Genomic DNA, 17,500 nt, shown 5'->3' on the forward strand with positions numbered 1-17,500 from the left:
GTTTGAACAAGGCAATTCTCTTTGCTGCCTTCAGGTATGGCATGGAAAGAGGGCATTTGCACTTCTTGCACCATAGTAAAAACTGCATTCATGGTCTGGAGAGGGCATTTTAGACGGATAAAAGGGCAGGGGCTCAAGCCCCCTTTGACGTCTATCTATGTGTGCACGTGCCTGGTGCCGTATATCTATCCGGTGCGGTATAAGTTCCTGAGGTAAGACATAAGGCGTGGTAAGGAAGAGGTCAACTGCGACTTAAGTGTGTCAAGTGTGCGGACTTCATAAACATATCGAACCAATGAAACGTATTAACGGGAGCGTTCGTGACTAAATAATAACCACGTTGGACCTATCGAACCACAGGGACATACGAGGTTTGCACGCGGCAGTGGCGGCGCCCGCGTCGGAGGCGAGCGGGCGACCTCGGCGACCCCGTATTGATGCTTGGCTCCTGGTAGCAGCAGGAAATGGATGTCGCTATCGACTGAAGCTGTGCACTGCATGAGACGGGGGGGGGGGGGGGGGACACATACTTTATGAATCAACCATGAATACAAGCAGCGGTGAAGGAAGTACTACAGGTTTTTTTCTTTTCTAGAAGGAGCAATACCCAGTCAGTCCCTCCAGAAAAACACGGGCTAAAATATTTGATTTTGTGGGCTAAAACCCTTGATTTTGCGTGTAAAAAATCTTGACTTGATAAAAATCCTTGATTGTTTACTGTCAGAACCGGCACATCTTGTCCGTATCCGTCCGTATGGGTAACGCCTGACACGGTGGTTCCCCTGACACATCACTGTGACATCACAGGTGACATCACAGTGGTGTGGTTGGTTCAGACATGGTTCAGGATATCTATGTATGGGCATGAAAGCGATTGTATGTTGTGATGTCATGGGAACCACTCTTAACAGTATCCCTTTTATGCCCATATGGAGATCCTTGATGTCATCAATATTAAGCCCTTATCTAACAGGACTTCATATGGGGATGCCCATATACGTATGGAGGAAGACAGCCCATATCTGTGTGGCTGGTTCAGACAGGGATCTCCATGTATGGGCATAAAAGGGATACTGTTAAGAGTGGTTCCCATGACATCACAACATACAATCGCTTTGTCAGATGTGATAGACGTCATAGGATTATCACATAACGAATAACTAAGCATGTTTGGGGTCTCACAGCATATCTCCATACTGTACATGGATCTCCGTATATGGGTAGCAGGAGTCTATATATGGGTAACTGGTCCAATATACATCACTGGCCAGACGGCCAAGACATGGCGCAACCCCACCCTTTAGGGCAAGGTCGCTCGTCACCCTGAGGCGTCTTACTCGTTATGCTTAATGAAACCTAGATTTTGCTTGCTTAAATCCTTCATTTTGGGTTTTATGTGAATTTATGCTGCAGTGAAAGTGTACTTAGTTACTTTCACTGAATACAAGAATGTGCATATATAACGTTCCAGCAGGAAGGCTGGTGGGGAAAGTTGACGCAACATGAAAATAGAGGCATTAATCTTTCAGAATATCAAGCAAGGAAACTGTACATTATAATTCATCAATTTCTGTGGGACTTATTATTTAAAATAAGAACGCCTTATAGTCTCTTTCTTGTTTAGTAGCTCGCTTGGCATCGCTCCAGCCTTTCTTTGAGTAATATTCTCTTTAACCTGGTCAATATCAAATATTTTTTTTCTACCCGTTAGGAATACACAAATGTGTTTTGGCTTGGTATCAATGCAACTCAGCGTGTATATCGTATAAGTTATCAGTATCGCAATGAAGAAGAAGAAATATCATGACACATAATATATTTTTCTATCAATGTCGGTGTACACCATTGTATCACTAAAGTCATAGTGTTATATTTGGAGGCCCACTTGGTTGAGAATCGCTGTCTTATAGGAGTACGTCGGTTTTTCATCGCCAAGTTCTACCGCAAATGGCAGGGCCTCAGTTGATGTTCTGTCAAAGAGAAATACGGAGTCCAATCCAAGGTGACGAGTTGTAGATGTTTGGTTTATTTAGACAAAAGCAACAAGTCCATTAATACAGCATCTGCAATCTCAAGTCTAAAACCTTCTCTGCCCTCAGCCTTGTGCTTTGGTACAGACCTCCTTCTCCGCAGCAGTGGTCTGGGTATAATACTCCCAATACAAGTCATACAGTTAGCTATATACTCTCAAGGCCAGGCCTCTTTTCTCAAAAACCCAGGAGGTCCCATGGCAACAATAGGTGTGGCATGGCATTTTACATTACAGTATTCATTCAATGCTGAGGATGTAATCACAACAGAGGTAAGTGTCAGACCCTCAGAGGTGCTTACGCATATGTAAATAGCATTTGTCCCAAAACACGACTGATTAAATCAATGGATGTTTTACAACATACTTCATAATTTCCATGACGGTTTCATGAAAAAAGCCCACAAGGTAATGTTCTATGACTGCTTCAAGGCCCCCGCTGAACATAATAATAATAAAAATTAAAAAAAGTTCCATTGCTCACCCTCAACAAAGAGCCGCTACATGTCCCGGATTCTGACTTCCCCTATTATCCTGCACCTTGTTCATGTGTTGTTGATACCCCGAAAAGGAGGAAACGGTGAAGACGGTTGTCTTGATTAATTACGGTACCACCTATGCTGTCACGGTACTGAATAAACAGCGAAATGCCAGCAGCGACCAAAGTGGCTGTGCGCTCCTCGTTGCCAAAATACCAATTCCGCGATCAGCATAACTTTGCTCCGTTATGCATTGTGATGGCACAAATTGGGTTTACCTTTCGGGAGGGGGGAGTAAACTCATTCACAAACGTGTCACTGAAACAACCACCTCCATTTCTTAATTCATTTACTTTTCTCTGTGTGTGTCTCACGTTTAGTTGGACTCCGCTGTCATTTGTGTCCCAATTTGGCTGGGAGCCAGTCATTGGATTTTTATTCATTTTCATTTTCTCATTTCATTTGAAAGCTGGGGATCATAGCTACAAAATTATATATTGGTTGTGGAGATTGACCCAACAGTTTTGAAGATATGGCTTATAGAATGATGCCATGCTGAAATACTACTTTTGAGATATTCAAGTTTTAAATAAATGTCTAACCTGCAAATGACCTGACGATCTCTCACATTAATAAAAAAAAGTCTTATTTACATGCAGAGTTAAGCTCTGGCTTTTAAGTGAAATGTAGCCTGAAATTTATGAAATGCTTTAGTGGCTTTATCACATTTTAGTGAAAAAAAAAAAAAAAAAGTATTTTCAGTCCCTGTCTAAAGCTGTACTTTCCGAGATGACTGGCTCTCAGTGAGATTGGGACACATTTATTCCTGTGTGCCGTGAAGTGCTTTGTAACTTGGTTTCGAAAAGGTGCTTCACAAACACAGGCAGGTGTTTATTTCAGTTGGACATTTTCATCAAGATCAACATTTATGGGGCGTCCGGTGGCCTACTGGTCAAGGCGCATACCACATGGGCACCGCCACATAGGCATGGTTGCCGCGGCGTTGCCGGTTCGATTCCCGACCCGGACGACCTTTGCCGCATGTCATTCCCCATCTCTCTCCCCATTTCCTGTCGGTCTACTGTCCTATCAATAAAGACAAAAAGCCCCCCAAAAAAAAAAAATCTTTAAAAAAAAAAAAAGATCAAACATTTATTGCATTACATTTGGACTCTTGCTCCTGTGATGCTACAGATTTATCTGCACAAGTATGACATACAGTAGAATCTGAGATCACCAACCCCCCCTGAAGCTGAGCATGAGATATACAGAGTTACTACACGCACGTAACATTGAGCCCTTCAACGGGATATAACTTAGAATACATGTACATGTCATGCAATCCGCAGAAATCCATACAATTAACATACTGAGTGAAGAACGATATTCCACAAGGGGGAGACTGGGGAGGTGGAGGGAGTTTGATCACTGACAAGTTGCAGAAGAGGTGCTGTGACATAATTGTGGATGTCAGGCAGAAACTTCTCATCTCCATATTTTCCCTTTTTTTTCATACCCCAGCGTCAAAGAAGAGCATCGAAAATAGCAGACAGTGTCGTCAGTAAAAAAAAAAAGCTAAGGTATGGCAACATGATAGGTGTCTTGCACGCACGCACCAGTCATGTTGCCATACCTTAGCAACAGGCATGATACATTTATTTTAAGAAGTACAATATATTTCCCCCCCCCTGTTTCTACGGTTTCTTGGGCTGGATATGGCAGCCTGGAATGGTTGTTCAAGTGCAGCTAAACTTGGCATGTTAGTAAAGGTGCCACAATTAACAATAATGAATTGCGCCTGTGCAGCTGACCTGCGGAACCTGGGAATATACCATTTTATCAAGATGAGGAGAATACAAGTGTGGAGAATATACATATATTCATATATATAATATATATATATATATTTGGCATTTGTAGTTATTTTAGTGTAATTTAACAACACAATAACCAGAACAGATAGACAAAGAGACATTCATGGTTTTTATATTTTAAAAGTAACTTTTATTTTCCCCCTGGACCCAGGGTATGGCAGCTGCATAACCCTGCCATACCCAATTGACGCCTCTGATAGCAGATCTAGCTAGCTCGAAACGTGGCACGAAGTGGCCTGAAAACCCCTGTAATATAATTTCTCATTTCTCTCTCCTGCCTTGCTTCTTCTTGTCTTGCAGTGGACGGCTGTACGGACTGGTCGGTGGACTACCTCAAGTACAAGGTCCTCCTGGGCGAACCCGTGCGGATTAAGTGCGCCTTATTCTACGGATACATCCGGGCCAACTACACGCACGCGCAGAGCGCGGGCCTCAGCCTCATGTGGTACAAGAGCACGGGCCAGGGCCACGGGGACTTCGAGGAGCCCATCAGCTTCGACGGCACGCGGACCAGCAAGGAAGAGGACGCAATCTGGTTTCGGCCGGCCGAGCTGGAAGACGTGGGGCACTACTCCTGCGTGCTGAGGTATGTTTACAGAATGCACACACGGTTTTGTCATTGGTGTCCGGGTAGTCTCGCGTAGCCAGACAACTATTCCACAATCTCCGAATGCTATATAGAGTCTGGAACGGCAGCTCCCGAACAACGAGTATCGGAAGTAGCCACTGCTGCTCTGAACTTTAGTCCCATTGGAAACATAACAGAAACACAACAGCTCAGACAGAGTCATTCGAGCGGCCTATTCTTGTTATGGGTGTATAGTTTAAGAAAACGTTTGAAAACATCATGGAGGTAACACCAATAACACCAGAGAAAGACGAAATAACGCCCCCAGAAATATTGAAAGAAGGCATAACGCTTCCAGTAGGACATGTTATTGCTACTGCATCAAGGGGGCGGTTGCGTCACATCCGCTTTATCTCGCACTCATCGTTTCTATTTCCGTTTGCCAGACTGTATGCCGGGAGCATTTGCCCAAATCGCGGAGGCAACAGTCTGGCCTCATGAGACTAGTGTCCGGGTAACCTCACATCACCAGGCTTTCTCGGGGGATAAAGCCTGCCGCTCGTTTACTAAACAGGTCGTTTGATCCGGTCTAGACCGGATGGCATCCTAGACTGGATATGGCAGAAGCGGTGTCGCTTTGTTTTGGTTCCCCGTTTCTTTCCCCAATCCCTTTTTAAATGCTAGAGTGTAGTCTTGCCAGTCGCTGCGAGTTGGACTAAAAGATGGATATACCAAACAAACTTTTCAAAAAATATGCAAAACTACAAGTACATTTTGAATTCAGGACTTTTACTTGTAACAGTTTTTCTATAATACAGTATTCATATTTTTACTTAACTGAAATATGCGAGTAGCGAGTACTTTTTTTCACCACTGCATAGAGGCGCTGGAGACACACTATCTTCCTCCAGCACTTGTCCCGATGGCAGGCGGAGTCCGTCACTTGATTTATGAGTCCTATAATGGGGTGAAGTTTCTGTCTTCTTAGCTCATATTGGCAGAGAGGTTTCATTAATGCAGGCGGCGTGCGCGCCGCGCACACAGGCACACGGGAAGGTCAAAGCCAGCCGTATAGCAGAGGCACATAACAATGTGTGTTTGCGTGTGCGGAGAGGGGCATTCCTTCAGGAAACCTTTAGTTTTTGCCCCCGATCCATTCATATAGCACTGAGTGAATTCCTGTTAGAATTTTAAATTATATATCGTCGTTGTCGGGTGAAAACCTTGTATGTCCAAAACCGTTTGTTTTGCATTTATCATTTTAAAAATGATTTAAACTAGTGAAAACAGCAGATCGACAAGCACAAAACGCCTCGCGGTGCGAGGCGTTTCGTGCTTGTAGATCTGCTGTTTTCACTACTTTTGTGCGGCAGCCTTGTAGGATGAAGCAGGGCTTTACTTTACAAAAGAACATACAAATTTGAAACTTGAAGATACAAGGTTTCTACCCAACAACGACAATAATCAGAGTTCCTATTGGGGGAATAACATTTTTATAACTAGAACTGCACTGCTGTCGAGGTGCCAACTTGCGTCTTGTGCACAAGTAGGCCATGTATGGTCTACTTGTGCGCCATGAGGCGCGCTTACCATTGGCATCACCAGGAATGCTGGTCCCTCATTGGCTGTTAACACTTAAAGCCATTAGTGTTGGCTACAGAGTGCCGCCATTCACTTGCGCTTTATTTTGAAGAGCCCCGGAAGCCACGACCGTGTCCATGTTGTGGAAATTCGCGGTCTTGTAATGGCAATAAGTATGTTTCATTTTGTAGACTTGATTAGGCCTAACCTATAGTTAGGCCTAAATCAGAAATTAGCCTACAAAAACAAATATGTTGCTACATACTGTACATGTACTGTAAGCCCCTCCCATACACTAAAATGTGTACCCGGCCTGAATGGGTTACAAAGCATATGTTAACCATTTAAGCCCTTTTCATACTCCAAAAACAGACGATCTACAGTACAGTACAAGCTCATAACACGCTACAACAGTGGAGACACGTTGTGAGCTTGCAAATCGTCTACTTCCGAAAGATTTCGACACATTTTGCCAATTAAAATAAAAAAAAGAAGAGATAAAAAGCATGAAATGGGGCCTTCTGCACAGTACTTTTGGAATACAATCCGTTGACTTATTGCTATATTGTGGCATTGCTACTTTTCCTTGAGCAAAGAGAAGAAAATCTTCAGTACTTCTTCCAGCATTGTTTACATTACATCCAGATGCCTTTAAGCTGGCTGTGAACAAATAGAAAGGGGCACGCCGGGGACATAAAGCGCCTAAGCAGCGCTCGCAAACATTGTTGTTTCCCTCCTCCTCCGTTGATGGGCGAGTAAGTGTTGCCCCTTAATTTGCTTCTGAATGGCGCTAGACTGGCGACAGAGCCCCACTTCTCCTTCCAAATCAAGTCCGCTGGCCCGACTTTCCGCGTGATTACACAATAACTCGGGAGCTGACTGATTGTGTACCTCCGGCGAGCGCTGCCAAGCACCGCTGAATGGAGGGAGGACTGTGGGATTGGCGCTGCCCGGGTTCATTTAACCCCTGGAAACCTGGAACGCGTCGCGTTAGATTTTAACCACTTTAACCGTTATTTGATGCTTTAACTATTGAAAAACAGCAGATATACAAGCTTGTAGATCTGCTATTTTTGAAAAATCTTGAAAATGTGTCTTTGAATATCTGTTACCCTATCTTTGACCCGACTTCTAAATCCTTCCTCTAAATCAGTGGTTGTCAAACTTGTTAATGTCAAGGACCCCAGAATTACAGGTATTTGGCCAAGGACCCCATCTCAAAATATGTAGTTCCAGGGAACCCCCCAGAAGCTAAATTTGAGTTACAAATGTCCGCTTAAAAAAATACATATATTCAAAGATTTGCACACATTTTCACGATACTTTTCAAAAATAGCAGATCTACGGCACCGAGTGCCGCGCTGTGAGCTTGCATATCTGCTATTTTTCAATAGTTAAAGCAATCAACAATTCTACGCCTAAATGGGTTAACGGCGCCCGTCGCGGCGATGAGGAGAATGCTAATTTCGCGTTGAAACACCGAGCGAGAGGTTGCCAGCGTTCTCTTTCTTGGCTCGCCACGATATAGATCCTCCTGTCTCTCACAGGTTCACGGGAGGCCAAGCTTCACCGCGCCTGTTATTGAGAGACGCTGTCTATTCTACTTTAAGTTTGACCTGGAGGACAACGCGTGTCCTCGGTTTGTCTCTGAGGGGAATGAAAATGACAGTGTGCCTCTGTTTACAGACAGACAGACACACAGACAGTCTGTCACATGATTACATGTACTTAAGCCCCCTTTGCACTGCAGCTTTAGCACCACACTACACGGCACTACACCACACCGCACCACATACAAATATCTCAATTTTCCATTACACAAAAGTACCCCTATCGGTAAGAAACAAACTGACCCTTTTAACTGTAATTATAATACAATATAAATTTGGATTACAACTATCCTAATTATTATACACTATAATGGATTATAACTGTGATTATGATACACTATACATTATTATAATGTATTTCTATAATACGCTGTAATAGATTATAACACGATAGAATCTATTATCATGTATTCTAACTATATCCTGGTGGTCTAAATGAAAGGTCAATGAGTGATCAGTCATTATGAAGTGTTTGTCCAGACCTACTCTGGATTGAATACTTTTTAGTACCATGTTTAGTACCACTTTCACACCACTCTACCCAGGTCCTTGTAGTGGAAAACCTGGCACAAGTTTTCCACTGACATGGCCCAACACCACACTCCACACTGCGGAGTGGTGTGGTGTTGGGCCATGTCAGTGGAAAAGGGTCTTTAGTTACGTTCCACCACAGCTCTTTGTTTCACCGTGTACAGACATCTGGAAGGTTGATGCTTGCTTATTGTATCCCGACACCCGTTCCCATTTGCTCTTTAATTTTCCCCCACACAAAAAACAAGCAACAACGGGGGCCCATTTAAAAACACGATATTATCCACCGCTGTGACCTCGATATTGCCATAGACGCCATTCCCAGGCGCCGCAATCACCTTCTTTGATTGCCAGGTGTATCATGGTTAATTGGAGGGCTGACACTCATTTCCATCACAATCGGAGCGCTTGGCGAGGAAATTGGCTTGCGATTACTGTGTATACCGCAGAGCGGCGAGAAACGAACAGCGCTCGGATTTGATTGGAGCTCAGCGTGACACACGCGCTCCCGCACGCCGTATGATCTTTTTTTCTCTCTCTCTCTCTCTCTCTTTATGTAGTGTGTCACAGATGTCACATAAGTAGTCCTCCCCCCCTCCCTCTCCAGTCTCCACCTCCCGATCTCTCTGTCATTGGTGGAGTGTTACTAAGTAAAGTTACTCAAGTACTATTTCCATGTTTCAATAATTTCTACTACACCTCATCTCGGAGGCACATATTATTGTACTTTGTACTCTACTACCAGGGACGTGCTGGCCATTGGGAAAAGCGGGACAACTCCCGAAACGGCCGGTTCATTACCGACCAAAATTCAAATCTTCGTTCCATTTTGGGGGCTGGGCGGCCAACAAAGTAAATCGTCACTGTCGGGCAGAAACCTCGTATTTCCAAGTTTCAAATGTATACATTTTTTCGCAAAGCAAAGCCCTGCTTCATCATACAAGGCTGTTGCACAAAAGTAGTGAAAACAGCAGATCTACAAGCACACAACGCCTCGGCGTTGTGTGCTTGTAGATCGTCTGTTTTCACTAGTTTAAATCATTTTCAAAATGATAAATACAAAACAAACGGTTTTGGACATACAAGGTTTCCACCCGACAACGACGGAATATAACTCATGTACAGTAATTGGCCCACTGGCTTGTCACTTAAAATGATCTGAAATGGCAAATCTTTGAGTAGCAGCGCTATAGAGAGAGATCTCTCTCTATAGCGCGCAATGAGGGCCTCTCCAACTCTTTTTCCCGGGCTGAATCAGGGACCCAGCACGTCCCTGTCTACTACAATTATTGATAGCTTTAGCCGCTGGTTACTTTCCAGTCTTAAAGTAGGCCTATAATTGCAAAACATACAATTAAGCCCTTTACTGTATATCTCGAAGGTCATAGCACTTTCCGATGTGACAACTTAAGTGTGAGCTTGTAAATCAGCAATATATAAAAACAATGGATACATATTTTGATGTCACCTTGATGCCAGTGACAAGAAACAGGGAGAGAGAGACGGACACACAGCAAAGCCCGTCGGGCTCCGGAATTGAACCCTTGACTTGCTTTCAGGACATTAGAGCCTATATGTGGCATGTGCCATCACCATAACTAAGCCATCTGCACCCTCAAGTCAGATTTGTAAAAGAGTATTTCTAGTTGTAACAGTACTTTTTAAACAGAGTATTTCTAACTTGTAAGTATTACTTATATATTGTCGCTACTACTGCTACTTTTGCTTCAGTAAGTACTTCCTTAGGGGTCCTTGAGGTGGTTCCAGGGGTCCCCAGCCAAATGATAGATAGTTAGGAATAGGAACAAAATGAACCCTTATGGGTTCCATTTGTACACTCTCTGAGTTAAATTAACATGAATGATGAAATGGTATCCTTGAATTCTTTTTTCTTTTCTTTTTTTAGAATTACTGCTGTAGTTCGATAAAGAAAATCCTCTCTTTGGGGGTCCCTGGCGTATCTTTTAAAATGGGGCTCCGCGGGCTGATATGTTGTCAATTTGGGGGTCCTTGACGTTAAAAAAGTTTGAAAAGCACTTCTGTAAAACACTGGCGTGTCTCCTTACCCTGGACGTCAGCCAGGGGGGACGGCCGGGACGCATCACGTGTCTTCATTTGATTTGGAGGAGGGGGTTTTTTTTTTTGTCAGTGATGTGTATAGCCTGTCCTTCCCCCACCGTTCTCCCCATTCTCCCTGGGAACATAATGGCCAGCGGCGAAGGCTTTACAATTACTCCGTAAATTTCCCCATAGATATGATGAAGATTGAAGCGGGTCCAACAAGAGGGTTTCCATTGCCAACTGACTGCATTAACTCCAGTTCCCCAATCAGTGGAATGAAAAGGAAAAAAAAGAGAAGGAGAAGGAAACTTGTGCTTTCACTTTGGTTTGGCTTATGCAGTCCACACTCCACACATATGAGTTAATCAAACGAATCGATTTAATCGTTTATAATATATATATATATATATATATATATCAGAGGTTGCGCTAGGATTTTTTAACAGTCCGGTCACCGTGACCGGCATGATTAAAATTTATCGGACATCTGATAAAAATACCGGACATAATAATTTTAATGCATGGATGACAAGCAGGTGTCAAAAACATAGCCAAAAACAACAGTTTAAGTCCTGCTGTATAGTTGGGACTGAACTAATTGAATGTAAAGGAGTAGTAGGCTGTACAAAAAACATACAGCTCTCATCTTGCATAAGGAAATTAATTATATTGGACTACTCACGCAGGCTGTGTGTTTGCACACATACTGCATGGTTTCATAACAAGTTGTTTCTGTTCAGACATCATATTTCAGGCCAACACATAATAATGTACAGAATAATGAGAAATAGTCTGAAAGTGGGGTCTGCGCAATGTTTCATAGGTTGATAGATTAATCTGGCCAGAAAGGAATCAATTATAGACTACTCACTAGTAATGGTCGAGTGGTCACGAATCATCCTGCATCTCTGTTATGCAACTTTGGGAAGGTTGAAAAAGGGCTTTGGTGGTGATCTTGTACAGTTTCCATAACATCTCCTCATAAAGAACTTCAATCGAGTGTATAAAGTTTGTTTTATATGGGTTGTAGTTGTCCTGCGTGCCTTCAATAATTCCCATGGGTTCACAGTGCGCATTGCAAAATGACGCTGAAATGGACTGCTGTCTTCTCTCTCCCTCCCAGCCCCCCCCGTTCGCAAATTAATGTTTAGGCTAAACAGTTCTGATAATACAACTTATTTTTGACTGTCCCATTCATGTACTATAACTTAAACTGCGCGCTTCATATTCCAAAACCAAGGCAGCTCATAGAGAGCTTAGCGACAACATAACAAACTCAGGCCTACCCAGCAACAACTATTCATTTCCTGTCTTACCTTCACAATAAAGTGTCTCCCGTTTACCTCTAATGCAGCTTATTTCACACAGGTTATTATTAACAGGAAAAAGTGTAACTTAACCCGTGTGTGTTTGTGAAACCAGACGTGCATGTGAGAGAGAGTGTGATGAGGGAGAGAGAGAGAGAGAGAGAGGAGAGAGAGACATTGAGAAAGAAGAGAGAGAGAGAGAGAGATTTGCAGTGAACTGCCGTGTCATTTTCAATCGGTCCTTATGTCCGATGAGGTTTATATTTTTCCGGTCTTTGTCATTATAAATCGGTCAAATCCGGCAATTTCCGGTCTAACGCAATCTCTGATATATATATATATCGTCGTTGTCCGATGAAAACCTTTTATGTCCAAAACCGTTCGATTTGCATTTATCATTTAAAAAATGATTTAAACTAGTGAAAACAGCCGATCTACAAGCACACAACGCCTCGCACCGCGAGGCGTTGTGTGCTTGTAGATCTGCTGTTTTCACTACTTTTGTGTCACAGCCTTGTATGATGAAGCAGGGCTTTACTTTGCGAAAGAACGTACACATTTGAAACTTGGAGATACGAGGTTGCCACCCGACAACGACGATATATATAGCATTTAATTTTAATTTTTTGATTGAGTATTTTATTAGACAAAGTTGGAGAACAGAACAAGTATAGTCAATACATTAAAAGAATATAGTACAGTACAAGAACAGTTACACTCTGCCTAAAAGGAACATCCCAAATAAGTATTTTCACGGTCTTAATATCTATTTTGGGCATGCCATTAGCCTACTGTATTTGATTAGTTATAAAGAAGAAATTGTGGAAATAGTCTACAAAGCAACACATCGTGATACTGCATATTGTGAGCTTGCAGAAGCTAATCAATTTGTCGATATATAATAATTCTTATTGTAGTAAAAACACGCTTCTCAGTCATTCGGTGAATCGAAAAGGAAACAATGGAAATCAAGGAAATAATGGATAGCTGTTAGCCCACGCATAATGAGGGAATAAGTTGAATCGCGTGGTCTGCTACTCCCGTGATCGTGTAATAATAACTTATTAACCTTGGAGGTTGAGGGAGTTTCACTTTCTGACTGGCCCATTTGTCAGCTCCATACATTCCAGCCGCTTTGAGCACGGAGAAAGGTCCGCTTAAAAGCCTAGGAATGATTAACATTTCGTCTGCCTGCGTGCGTGTGTACGTGCGCGTATGTGTGTGTGCGTGTGCGTGCGTGTGCGCACGCGCTAGCATTCCAGAGTGCATAGCAACACAGCAGAATCGACTCCATATTACGAGGCAGCTAATGCTTGATGGGGCCATCAAATTAAAATGATGTATCGTTCAAATATTAAATGAGTTACCGTTCTATGGAGAAAAAATAAATAAAGAAAAAGAAAACACTCTCTCTCTGGAATGGAGACCCTAAAGTTGGGGGGGATTCTGGGAAAGTGAGTTTTGATTGGATTTCTATCTTGTTGCAACCTCTTCCAAAGCATGGCATCGTTCAATATTCTGGATGGATGCTATGCCATGCCATCGCATTATGGATCTGACTTTACCCAGATTATTACCGTTAAAGCTGAGAGAATTAAGATTTAGTACAACATAAATGACAACCCATGTTTGGCTGTTCAATTTTCATCCGTTAAAGATGTCATGCCATTCGCAATCGCATATAGTTTGACTCGTTTTATACTCGTACCTGTTTGTCTGTCTTTCTGTGTCCCCTGACTCCCCTTTATGCCCATATATGGAGTGCAATTCCCAACTAAGGAGTCCAGGCCAGACTGATGTCATGACATCAGGGTATTGCCACTCTGCACATCACTCCACTTGGTTCTTGGCGACGCGCACAGCGAGTTTGAAATCGATCGGGTCGGACGGTTCTCCAGTTATGCTGGTGACGCTCACTCACACACACATGCAGAGATTCCATAGAATGCACCTATAGAAGGATTTTTTATGTTTTTTTGTTTGCGCTTGCTGAGCTTTGACAAAGGATTGAACATGCAAACAAAGAACACATCCATGCTTATTGCTTCCACACGCGCAATCATGTATAGAATGAGTGATTCACTGCCATTCATTCCCCGGTACGACAGCCAAATCCCAGGATTGCTTCTGTCTTTGTCTCCGCAGCACATGGAGGTACCTATATCAGTGCTCACACATGATAGCACGTCACGTTTTGGGATTAGGGCCACTTGGCTTCTGGATATATATATTTTTTTATTCTGTATTGATTTTCTTTTTATGCTGGAGAATTAGTATGCAACAGTGCAAACGCATGTAGGTAACATAATCACGTGGACAATGAAATCCTCCGTTTTATAGTCTGTTACTGACACCATCGGGATATAGAGCTACCTATCACTCATTCGAACAAAACGATTTAAATAAATACAAATACACCTGTTATCCCTTTATAACAATACAACGTGTTAAAGAAAATATAACTAGGTTGAAGATTGATGGTGGATCAACCTTAAATGTTGAAAAGATGTCATTGATTCAACGTTGTATTGTGGTCGAATTTAATGATTGAAATGCCAACATTAAATCAGCGATGATCAAATTTAGATGATGGTTGAATCAATAATAAGTAATAATAATAATATGTTATGGTTGAAAAGCCAACGTTGATTCAACAAGTAAAAGGCCTAGCACTTTCTTTATAATTTCAACATTTCTGCGGAACCATATTTTAACATTTGATTCACCCATATTTTGCTATCTTGGAAACCAGTGAATAACACCCTCCTTTCGATGGGAATTGACATTTATCTCCCCTTGATTCTGGAACGTGTAGCGCTAACTATTCAATTTGCTTTCCGGGTGGGCTTGCACCCAAATATCTTAACCCCCGCAGTCCTCACCTCCCATTGGCTAGAGTGATTTAGCACAATGGTGCACGGTGTTATTGTTTGGAGATATATCCCTTTGGCCCGCTGACTGACATGCACGCCTTCCGACTTACCGCTGAAAAGCGTCCAGCTGGCCCCAAACAGTGGCCACCGTACAATGGAGGCGATCCACCTGCATTGTGTCCGTAAGCCGAACGACACATAAAAGTATAATGTGATTAGCAGGGACAGCCTGTATGCTTTTTGGCACAAAATAATACAGCGTTCAATTCGTGCAAATAAACAAAGTGGGGGGCGAAAAACATGTAAATCATCGCTGTCCGGCAAAAAAACTCTTATCTCCTTATTCTAACTTTTTGTGTTTTTTGGTAAATTAGCGGCTTGAATAAGGCATCACACAAACATAGCAGATCTACAAGCTCAAAACGTGCCGCAAGGTGACACGTTTGGAAACGGTTTTGGACATAATGAGGTTTCCAACCAACAGAGACGAAATACTAAAATGTTTGCCCAAAATAGCAATGTCAGGGTTTAAGTCAATCCATTAAGAACTGGAACGTTTTAACCACTTTAAACCATTATTTATATCCTTTGGCTATTGAGAAAAATAGCAGATATGCAAAGCAGTCGGTGCCCGCACTGCGAGCTTGTAGATCTGCTATTTTTTTTATTTTAATCGTGAATTTTTTAAAGCTAACTTTTGTATCTCAAATATTTTCTTCTGATACATAATATTTCTAGGTGGGGGGTCGGCGGCCCAAATACATATAATTCTAGGGGTTCTATGATGTAAAAGAGATTGAGAAGCACTGACATAGAAACATGCGTTTGTCCTAAAACCTTAGAAGGATTTAGAAGGCATTTACAGGGCCGTGCTTAGGGCCTAGGAGGCCCCAGGCAAACCCCAGTTTGAGGCCCCTGGGTCGGAACCCATGTGTGAAAAATGTATAAGTCTTTGACCTGATTCTATAAATGATTTATAGAATCGGGTCAAAGACTTACACATTTTTCACGATTTTTCAAAAATAGCAGACCTAAAATACAAGCTCGCAGCGATCCCAACCCCCCCCCCCCCCCCCCCCCCCCCCCCCCCCCCCCCATTTTTTTCCAAGTTAAATTGTTACATTGTGATATCAGCAAACATAAATATCTGACCAAGATGCAGGGATCTCTACCGACCTAATAATAATAATAATAACCAGTAAGACACCTAAGGGTGAAAAGCGGCAAGGTCGCGCCATGTCTTGGCCATCTGGCCAGTGATGTATATCGGACCAGTTACCCATATATGGAGAACCCCTGGTACCCATAGATATTCACAGATATGGGCTTATATGGGCATACATGGGGATTTGGTTCCCTTGGCATCACAGTGATGTCAGAGCGTGAGGGTCAGCGTGATGTCAGAGCGGCAAACCCATAGACCGTAAAAAAGCGTACACGGACGGACGGACAGACACGGATATGACGTGCGGTTTCTCATAGTAAACTGCGACCTTCGGTCCCAATAATAATAATATATCAATAATAATAATGACCAGAGGGGGGATATCAGAAGCGTGAGGCCAATTCCACCGCTGGCTGGTAGCTGTCAGTGCACTAATAATGAGAATGACATGCAGTATGAAGTACATAATGTGATTAGCAGGAACAGGCTGTATGCTGAAAGCATGCAGTGGATGCTTCTGTCTGTGTGTGTGTGTGGTGTGTGTGTGTGTGTGTGTGTGTGTGTGTGTGTGTGTGTGTGTGTGTGTGTGTGTGTGTGTGTGTGTGTGTGTGTGTGTGTGTGTGTGTGTGTGTGTGTGTGTGTGTGTGTGTGTGTGTGTGTTGTGTGTGTTGTGTGTGTGTGCGCTCGCGCAGGCGAATCTCCCACAATTCTGTTCTGTCTCTCTGTAGGATGCAGTAATTTGCTCTCTCTCTCTCTCTCTCCTCTCCCATCTCCCTCCGTCTCTCAAACACACACACACCACGTGTGTGCGTGCGCACTGTGGCGAGTGAGTGTACAACCACGCCAACTCGCTGCAGCTTGTGCACTTGCTCGGCTGCACTTAAAGATGTCAGAGGGCACACAGGAGAGATCACCCCCCCAACCCCCGTCTCCACCACACACACACGCAAACGTGCACACGTGCACACACACACAGCGCACACACAGGGGCGTCACAGGGGGGGGGGGGGGGGAGTGGGACTGAGTTACTAGGGCCCAAGGTGGAGGGACCTCCTTTCTCTCTCTCTTTCTCTCTCTTTCTCTTGCTTTTCACGTTCACTGACAGTTCTGCGGATCGCAGGTTCCTTGGACCTTAAACCTCTCATCTCCGTACATTCTGACCTTTTGGTGCCGCAATGCCGCGAGAAAAGCGTCAACAGTAGCACATCTGCAAGCTTGTAACTTTTCTACTTTTGCTCTTTTTGCATATGAATCCTGAAAAGTAACAGTTTTGGACATATATGAGGTTTCCCCCCGACCAGAGACGATATCGTCGTTGTCGGGTGAAAACCTTGTATGTCCAAAACCGTTTGTTTTGCAATTTATCATTTTAAAAATGATTTAAACTAGTGAAAACAGCCGATCTACTGCGAAGCGTTGTGT

At 43.2% G+C, this 17,500-nt stretch overlaps 1 protein-coding gene across 1 annotated transcript in view; it reads left to right on the forward strand.

Moving 5' to 3' along the window:
• LOC308279970 (interleukin-1 receptor accessory protein-like 1) overlaps window positions 1-17,500 on the forward strand; it is a gene marked incomplete at both ends in the record, with an annotated part of 729,472 nt that overhangs the window by 257,892 nt on the left and 454,080 nt on the right. The window contains one exon of the mRNA XM_080720201.1: window positions 4,683-4,968. Within this exon, the coding sequence (XP_080576327.1) occupies window positions 4,683-4,968 (286 nt within the window). The remainder of the gene's footprint in view (window positions 1-4,682; window positions 4,969-17,500) is intronic.

The sequence above is a fragment of the Nannobrachium achirus genome (genome assembly GCF_963921795.1).
Source record: "Nannobrachium achirus genome assembly, chromosome: 24".
Taxonomy (NCBI): Eukaryota; Metazoa; Chordata; class Actinopteri; order Myctophiformes; family Myctophidae; genus Nannobrachium; species Nannobrachium achirus.